At 51.0% G+C, this 9543-nt stretch overlaps 1 protein-coding gene across 1 annotated transcript in view; it reads left to right on the top strand.

The window, feature by feature from the left end:
• The first annotated feature begins 5765 nt into the window (after positions 1 to 5765).
• Positions 5766 to 9543, top strand: part of BACE2 (beta-secretase 2) — a 90938-nt gene continuing 87160 nt past the window's right edge. The window contains exon 1 of the mRNA XM_028126488.2: positions 5766 to 6074. Coding sequence (XP_027982289.2) covers positions 5781 to 6074 — 294 coding nt within the window. The 5' untranslated portion in view covers positions 5766 to 5780. The remainder of the gene's footprint in view (positions 6075 to 9543) is intronic.

Raw genomic sequence — 9543 nt, 5'->3', positions numbered from 1 at the left:
AGGCTCTGAAGTCGCCAGAATCTGAGTCCCAGTCCCACCTCTCAGCAGTCCGATAACAATTCTGTGCCTCAGTTTCTCATCTGTAAAATGGGAATCATAATGGTGCCTGCTAACAGTTATTAGTAGGATTATATATTTCACCGAGAATACTGACTGGCATGTTCTCTATCAACCCGTATTATTTTGAAATCAATCTCATTTCATTCATAAATATTGCGGCATGTCTGCCCTAGATAATACCTCTTATACACACGCACACACACACACTCAATACCATTATTACATCTAAAATTATTAATAATTCCATAACATCATCCGACCAGTGTTCAAATTTCTCTAATTTTCTTATAAGTAACTTTTCCTTTTTGTTCAATCAGGATTCAAGTAAGATGCCTATATTGCAACTGATTGATAAGAGTCTTGGGACTCTTTTGAATCTATAGCAAGGGTTGGCAAACTTTTTTCTGTAAAGGGTTAGATAGTAAATATTTTAGCCCTCAAAGCCAAGTCATCTCTCTTGCCACTACTTAAACAAATGGGCATGGCTGTGTTTCAATAAAGCTTTATTCATAAAAACAGGCATCAGGGCTGAGTTGGCCCCCAGGATGTGATGTGCTGATCTGTGATGTAGAGGCTTAGTCAGATTCAGGTTCGATTTTCTGGTGAGAACATTTCCCTGGTAGCATTGTGGACTTCCACCAGGAGGCACAGAATGTTGGGGGGTCTCTTTTTGTGTGCAAAGCTATCAGCCATGTATGCTCAATGATGGCAATATTCCAATCCCATCATTTCTTCATTTATTAGCTGCCATCCTTCTGTAAAGAGAAATTCCCCTCATCAATTATTTGGTTATACTGAGGTAGAGTTTGTACAGGAAACTCAAGATAATAAATGCTTGATTCCTGGGGCGCCTGGGTGGCTCAGTCGTTGAGCGTCTGCCTTCGGCTCAGGTCATGGTCCCAGGGTCCTGGGATCGAGCCCCACATCGGGCTCCCTGCTCAGCGGGAAGCCTGCTTCTCCCTCTGCCACTCCCCCTGCTTGTGTTCCCTCTCTCGCTGTGTCTCTCTGTCAAATAAATAAATAAAATCTTAAATAAATAAATAAATGCTTGATTCTTTTCCTTTCTCTGCCAGTTTTTAAAAATAATGCGTTGGGATCCTTAGCGGTCTTCAAAAACAATCAATGTACTTTTTCAAAGAACATTATGAACAAATAGGTTTCAATATAATTGAAGTGTTTTGAACCATTATAGTTATTACTTTTAATGATGTTTCAATTGTCCTGGTTCTGCCCCGGCTCTAGACAGGGAGGGCCTCCAGAGTCTTTGATAACATTCTTGCTTTCTGGTATGACAAAATGGTCCAGGGTCACCATGCTCGGTTTCTTCCCCAGACCTATAATCAGCCTTTTCTGGGGAGCCACAGTTTGGTTTACAGTGAAGTGATATTTAGAAGCCCTAACGTAGGCTCTATGGGTGCTCATTGTATGTAGGCCTTTCCAGTAGATGCAGCAAGGCTTATTACTATTTTCTTAAGATTTTATTTACTCATTTGTGAGAGAGAGAGAATGAAAGCAGGGAGAGGAGCAGAAGGAAAGGGAGAGAGAGTGGGAGAAAATCTCCAGCAGACTCCGCACTGAGTGCAGATCCTGATGTGGGGCTTGGTCCCACCACCCCAAGATCACGACCCAAGCCAAAACCAAGAGTCAGACACTCAACTGACTGATACAGCCAGGTACTCCAATGCTTATTTTTTTAAAATATGAAAGATCTCAGGCGCTTGGGTGGCTTAGCCTGAGAAGCATCTGCCTTCGGCTCAGGTCATGATCCCAAGGGTCCTGGGATCCAGCTCCGCATTGGGCTCCCTGCTCAGCGGGAAGTCTGCTTCTCCCTCTCCCTCTGCCCCTCCCCGCTGCTCATGTGCTCTTTCTCTTTCTCTCTCTCGAATAAATAAAATCTTTAATTAAAAAAAAAAGGATCTCAGGAATACCTACTGAAATTTCCAAATCAATTCAGGACCACACGGCTCCTGAATCTCTTCAGTCCGACACCTTGTCCCCTTTCTCCCGTGCTCTACTTTCTGGTTCACCTGGGGAGCTTTTAAAACTAGCAGTTTACAACTAGGAGGCTGGTCCCAAACCAGCTGAATGGGAAGAGGCACAGGCAGGATCCCCCAGGTGATTCACTGAGCAGCCAGGCTTGGCTCCGAGGAAGGAGCATGGAGTGCTGCCCAGGGGCTGGGTAGGAATACAGATGGAGAAAAGTCTACTAGCCTGTCCATTTGGGAGTGGAGTTTTGTGGGGTGAAAAGTGACTGGAGTTGGAGGAAGTTGAGGTAAGGAGGCCAGGCAGCTCTTTTCACCAAGTGTGGCTATAAGGGGAAGGAGAAAAGGCCCAGCAACCGGCAGAAGTGGGATGAAGATGGGTTTAAAAAAAGAGAAGAGGGGGCTGTAAGCATGTTTGTAAGTTTCTGAGAAGGAACCAGGAGACAGGCAGAAAATGAAGCTACAGGAGAATAAAGAGATGAGCTGATAAGCTCTCACAGGGCTGCAGGTGGCTGGTGTCCTCCTCTTGCTAAGTGTGGGAGGCGCTCAGATAGAGGAGCAAGCCATTTGACTGAGTCTGCAAACTCAAGAGCAAGGACCAGATCTTACTTCACCTTTCTCTTCCAGCAGCTGACACAGTGCCTGATACAGAGGAGTCATTATAGCTTGAAAATGTAGATGCAAACGTAGAAACCAAAGATAGTACACACAGCAGTTCTCCAAGTATGATCTGACCCTTTAAAGAGACTTGCAAAAATGCAAAATAACCATTCTTCTCACTTTTTGAAAAGATTAGTTTTCATAAAATGTTATTTTATGTTGTTGTATAATGGGTTTATTAAAACTCCTTGGGGTCCTCAAAAAAAATTTTTTTTTAAGATTTTATTTTTAAGTAATCTCTACATCCAACACGGGGCTTGAACTCATGACCCTGAGATCAAGACCTGAGCTGAGATCAAGAGTGGGCTGCTTAACCCACTGAGCCCCCCAACTGCTCCATGGGGGTCCCCAATTTTAAGAGACTTAAAGGGCCCTAAGACCCAAAATTTGAGAATTGCTGGTGTAAAAGGAGCTCAGAGCTAGCAGTAAGAAAAGGTGAACATCAACAAACACACTGACGACAATCTTCCTGGCCAAGCACCACATTCTTCTGGAAGGAATCCCTGGTTGGCTCCTTGCACAGGAGGGTGAGACCTGTCCTCACCTTCTGCTGTCCAGAGGAGCTCTTGGTGAGGATGTTTGCTCTTTACAAGGAGGATGGGCCAGTCTCACCTGTAGGCCCTGGTTTTTCTGAGAGGCCCCAGGAAGTGCATGGCTGGGGGTCCTCAGTGCATGGAGGGGGCATGGGGCAGTTTGAAGAGGATGCAGGGGTGTTGTAGGTGCGTGAGGGGGCCACCTTCTCCCCCCTCCTTGCCCGTGCTATGGGAAGCGGCTTCTTTCTTAGAGAAGTGCTTTGGAAGGGTATAGAGTCTCTAATGCTGCCCCCTGAGAGGCCTGCCCCATAGGGTTTCAGTGAAAACACCTGACAGGTGAAATGATTCTTTTCCAGACCCAGCCAGCATCCTCGTTCTGAGGAGGGGTCAAGAACCACGAGACCATTCATAAAACAGAGATGGCCAAGGGGACTGTCATCAGATGCCGTCACTTCAGCCCACATTATTTTCTGATGAGACAGCTCTGCCATCCATTAAAACTGCATGAGTTCCTCTGTGACTATATCTTAATGCATCTGTTTTCCCATAAACCTAAACGAGTCCTTTCAAAATGAAAAGTTCATGAATACTCACACTAGGTGGAGTCAGGAGCACCATGAAGGACAAACCTTAATTAGACTTGATTTTTAAAATTTTCCCTTGTGGTTAATTATTAGAGCAAATGTCTCTAATGTTGAACTTTACATCAGGTAGCCCCAATGCCAACGTCCTTAATAAATTCCATGTGCTTTTTACAAGGTTATGTTCTTCTGCGAACCGTCTGCACGTCTTTCTGAACCCCTCAAGACTGGACATGAAAGAGTATAAATAATCATTCTTTAAAAATTACACTTCCTCTACAACCTTGAATTTGAAATGTGAATATATGAATATAATAGCCCTGGAATTACTATGCAGATTGATGGGGATATCAATTTAGGTTATATCACAGGCCCAACTAGGCCTTTCTTTCTGAGGCTCGGGATTTGTTAAAGTTGGGATATAGTTTGGGGAGAACGTGCTTCTTATATACACAACTGAAGACCTCTGACATATGGGTCTCTTGCAGAGTTATACCTGATTCTAAAATTGAGAAGACAGGAATAGAAATCAAATCTTGAACAGAAGTAGCTGAGAATGATAGGTAGGAGTGAAGCTTTGCTCCAACCTTCCCACTGTTTGAGGACGGGTTTGTTTTTCCAAAACAGCCAGCATAATTCAGCTGGAGGAGGTAGAAAGATTTTTCTGCTCCTTGTTTCAGTAGAAATCGATGGGCTTTAGCTGGTGCAACTGTCCCCCCTGCGTTTAGTACCTGAAATAAAATAACCCTCGTTGTTTGCACTACTGCGCTACTTGGTCTTGGTGTTCACCGCTAAACAAGTATTCATTAGATAATCCTCCGAAGGCCGGCGGAGTGGCGGGGGGGGGGGGGGGGGGGGGCAGGGATGGAAGGCAGCGGTCCAGACTTGGCGGCCCTGATTTTTGCATCGTGACTGCAACTTGCTCGGTGGACTGAGGGAGTCCTGGGGGAGGTGAGAGAGCAGCTCCCGGCATCTTATTGTCTGCATTACGGCCGAGGACGAGCGTGGGGCGAAGAAGCCCAAGCTCAAAGCCAGCAGCGGACCCCACCTCCCCGGCGGCAACGGTGGGCGCCTCGGGGAGCCTAGGCCCCGGGCGGCAGCAAAGGCAGCCAAGCCCGCTTCCCCCTCCAAAATTTCTAGGGAGAGGTCTCCAAAGCTCTTGTGCTCTCCCTGCCTCCCCCCAGCCCCAGCAGCCAGGGGCCGAAGTGGGGATAGAGGAGAGGGAGTGAGGAGAAACCGGGGTGGGGGCGGGGGTTCAGCGCACGGGAAATGCCCAGAGATGCAGCCAGACTCCCGTGGGCTTAAGAGCGGCAGGGATGAACTTAACGAGGGGAGGTGCTGACTCCTGATGAAGCTCGCGACTCTCTGACGATTCCCTACTGTCCTCTCTGACCCTCAAGTCACCCCCCCACCGCTGCGGGGGCCCCCTCGCGCGCGGGGCCGTGGGGCCAGTTCAGGCCCTCGCTGCCCCTTTAAGGGTTCCCGAAACTTTCCCCCTGGTAGCAGACGAGCCTCGTCACATCCGTTGGCCGTAGCAGCGGGGCGCGTTCCGAGGAAATTCGGGACTCGAGTTTTCCCGGGGAAGAGGCGCGGCCCGAGACGAGCGAGAGAGTGGGTAGGGCGCGCCGGGTGCGCTCCAGCGGACCCCGCGCTCAGCTGTGACCTTGGCCGCGGGGGAGGGGCCCGGCCTCTGCGGGGCAGCCGCCGCCCGCCAGAGGGGGCAGCGGCGACCAACTTGCTCAAGTTGGCGGCGCGGGCTGGGGCGGCTCCGGCTCCGGCGCCTCCTCCCGCTTCCCCGGTCCTCCTCCCGCGGCGCTCCTCCCAGCTGCCGCCGCCCGCCCGGTGCGCGCCCAGCCCTGCCCGCAGCCCCGCGCCGAGCCGCCACCACCACCACCGCCGCCGCCGCCACCGCCGCCGGACGGGACGGGCCCGGCCGGGCGCGCCCCCCGGGCCCCGCCGCGGGCATGGGCGCGCAGGCCCCGGCGCTGCTGCTGCTGCCGCTGCTGGCCCAGTGGCTCCTGCGCGCAGCCCCGGCGCCGGCCCCCGCACCCCTCACGCTGCCCCTCCGCGTGGCCGCGCCCACCCCCGGGCCCGGGACCCCCGCCGCGCCCCGCGCCGCGCCCCACGCGGACGGCCTGGCGCTCGCCCTGGAGCCCGCCGGCGGCGCCGCCAACTTCTTAGCCATGGTGGACAACCTGCAGGGCGACTCTGGCCGTGGCTACTACCTGGAGATGCTGATCGGAACCCCCCCGCAGAAGGTAGGTTGGCGCTCGCTCGCTCGCCCAGGGGACCCGCTCCTCGCCACCCCTGCGGTCCCCCAGGCTGCAGCCGCAGGTTGTCCGGGGTTCTGGGGGGGGGGCGCCCGGCAGTGCCTGCGCGCGGTTTAGCGTCGCCCCCAACCACACGCTGAGGGGCCCCGCAGGGCCAGGAGCGGGGCGCGCGCTCTGGGGACGCGGAGCGCGGGCCGTCCTGTCCGGGGCGCAGCCGAGGGTGTGCGCGAGTGTTTCAGAACTTGTTAGTCCTCCCCTCCGAGCGGCCGGGCGGCGAGCGCCTCCAACGGGCAGCCCTTCTGGCGAGCGGGGAGCCGGCACCGTGGGCCTTGGGTGCGATGCTGTGGGTACTGGGGGCTCACTTCGGGTGCCGGTTCTCCGCCCCCCCAACACACACACCCCATGCTGTCTCACTGCTACGGGGGCTGGTGGCCGGCTCCGGAGGCGCAGTGCCTGGAGAGGGATCTGTACGCGAGCTCCGCCGAGCAGCCCTGTCCGCGGAGGCTCGCTGGCTCTGCGGGCGGAGGGGGCCGCGTGGCCGCCGTGCTGTTCTCCTCTCCCGGAGTTGGCTCGTCGGCTTCCTCCCGCCTGCCCAGCCGCCCAGCCTCTCTGCACGGAGCCAGCGTCTGCACACGTGTGTGTGGAATGTACTAAATGCAGTCCTGCTCCTGCGGAAAAATACGGGCTGAGCAAGCCTTCCGGGGCCGGGTGGCTTCCCGATGACCAAATAAAAATAAAACCAAACAGCCTTCTTTTTATCTTAATCTGATTTTAATTTATTAGCACTTTTTGTTGCAAGAAACAATGGCCCCCGGCTCAGTGATCTTAAGAGAAACAGAATTCCTGGAGTTGATTTGGCCCCCTCCTCTTTCCACGTTTACCTAATCTAAGTGTGATTTGAAGTCAGGTTTTTCTCATCAATTGAGTACAGTCCCAAGATACTTTGTTTTTATTTTTAACATTGTCATTTGAGTTTCAATTCAGTATGATTCCCCCATAAATAGAACATACTCATGACTTTGGTGTAATTCTAATTAAATTATTCAAGACTTTCTTAAGAGGAAAGACGCTCCATGCTAATTCTTTTAAAAAAAGAAACTCTACTGAGTAACTTCTACACTTGCTTAATTAGTTTTAAAAAAAAACCTTCAGAAATGTGTTCTGCTCAAAACTTTAACTCTGGTTGCCTTTCCTCCTTGTCTTTGGTCTTCCCGGCGGGGATGGTGGGCAGGGAGGGGGAGGGCGTCAGCTGAGGGAGCTTAACTTGACCACAGAGGTGTGGGTGCTGGTAAGAGCCACCACGTGAAGACACGCGCTCGTGGTGAGAATGAGAACTTTGTACTTTTTGCCTTCCCAAGGTTTCGCAAGATTGCGGATGAACCTCTTTAGTGGCTCAAGGATGATCTCTGGGAACAGGAAATGACTCTCCCTTTGTAAAACATGTGCCTTGTGGGGAAGAGCTCTTGTTAATTTTTGAGTGGAAGGGAAGTCTTTGTACTAAAGTGAAGGTTTGGGCAGTTTGGGTGCTGTGATGAAAGGGGTCCTTGATGTCTGTCTCCCTCCAGAGAAGACAGGAAGGGGAAAAGAAAGGCTCAAGAAAAACGGGGGTGGGGGGGATAAGATTTCTCTTGGGTTCTCAAAAAAAAAAACTTTCATAAATAATAGCTTTTCTTTATTAATTAATCCAGTGACCTTTATTTTATTATTTTTTTAAGTAAGTTCTAGGCCCACCGTGGGCCTTGAACTCACCTCCCGGAGCTCCGAGAATCACATGCTCTGCAGGCTGAGCCAGCCAGGCATCCCAGTGACCTTTACTTTAAAATGATGAAGTTTAATTAACAGGATCGTACTGAAGCCTAGTGCTTATATCTTTACCCTGGCCAAGGAAGTAGTTCATTCAAGGTTATTTCTCAGTTAAAGATGAGCATGTTTCCAGGGAAGGCTGTTTTTAACAATCCAGATTTAATTTTTACATTTGACGGGGAATGAAATATTCTGTTCCTCCTTCTTGGCCTGATTTAGTAATAAGCTGTTTTATAGCAAGATCCGTGTGTACGATCTTTCCAGAGGCCTACTATAAACTCTTAGGTATTAGTGACAAGTGCATTGGGATTCATTTCTTCCCTGTCTCCTCCTGAAATGTCTCCGGCCACCAGCAAGGTGTTTGCAGCAGGCCCTGGGGTGACTTCTGAACTTGGAGTGAGGTTTCCTGCTCCATTAATGGCCAAGAGTTATGCATTTATTCTCCACTGATTCTCCTAAACCTAAAATAAAACTTGCTTAGGTGGAGAGAAGAATGAAATTGTAAATTCAGGCATTAAATAACCAAGAATTTTTGGAGAAGTAATAGTCCCTGACTGTGTGGAGGGCTCCCCTCCTGGTAAGCACCCTGCTGCGTGCGTGCGTGCGTGTGTGTGTGTGTGTGTTCTCCTGGGGGGGGGGGGTCCTCGCAACCACCTCGCAGTTCTGATATCCATTTAGGGGATGGGAAAACACGCTTGGAGAGGTTGAATGACTGGCCCAGGGAACCAGACAAGAAAGAGGGAGGCGAGCCAGCAATCCAGCCCAGGTGGCTAGACTCCAGAAGCCAAGTTCTGAACCACTGGGCCCATACCTACTGCTACCTTTCCTTTTTCCCATTTTCCTTTTTTCTTTTTAAGATTTTATTTATTTATTTGACAGCACAAGCAGGGGGTGCGGCAGGCAGAGGCAGAGGGAGAGGGAGAAGCAGACTCCCCGCTAAGCGGGGAGCCCGATGCAGGGCTCGATCCCAGGGCCCTGAGGATCGTGACCTGAGCAGAAGGCAGACCTCAACCGACTGAGCCACCCAGGCACCCCTATTTTTCCCTCTAAAAAAAAAAAATTGGCCTTTAACTACCCTCTCCAGCCAGAGGTCCTTGGACCTTAAAGCCCAAGGTGTTAGGGACTCAATGGGTGACCAAAAATGGACTCCAGCCCCTTGCTGTCCCTTCATCCTTTCCCTCCCTTCAGGGTGACCCACTGAATGGTTGGATCCAGGTATGCGTGGGAGAGGGAGAGGTCATTAGGAACCAGAGCTGCACAGAACCCTGGTCTCCCATAGGAAAGCCCACTGTTGGACATGTGCTCGTTCCCTGAATGCTTTCATCAAGAACCAGGGGTTCGTCGTTCTGCCTGCCGCCGTTGAAGACATCACAGGCATCTGCCCCGAAGCCCGTGTGAGAGCAGGACCACGTTGGCATGGAGATGAGTGCCAGGTGTTTGATACCATCACGTGACTTCTTTCGAACAGTAGAGAACCAGCAGCCGCTTGAACCATGCAATTTGGTCTTCTTAATAATAATAATGGTGTTCTAAAGTGATTATAATTATAGCAATTTCCATTATTTTAAAAAAAAGGCTTTCACCCTGACGCAATAAATCCAACTGGAGATGCTAAGGGTCTGCAGCTCTGTACCTTGTAATGGCCTTAAAAAGC

The sequence above is a fragment of the Eumetopias jubatus genome, unplaced genomic scaffold (assembly GCF_037043125.1).
Source record: "Eumetopias jubatus isolate StellerSeaLion01/CBP00866 unplaced genomic scaffold, mEumJub1_p1.0 scaffold_1, whole genome shotgun sequence".
Taxonomy (NCBI): Eukaryota; Metazoa; Chordata; class Mammalia; order Carnivora; family Otariidae; genus Eumetopias; species Eumetopias jubatus.
This window is presented reverse-complemented; position numbering and strand designations above follow the sequence as displayed.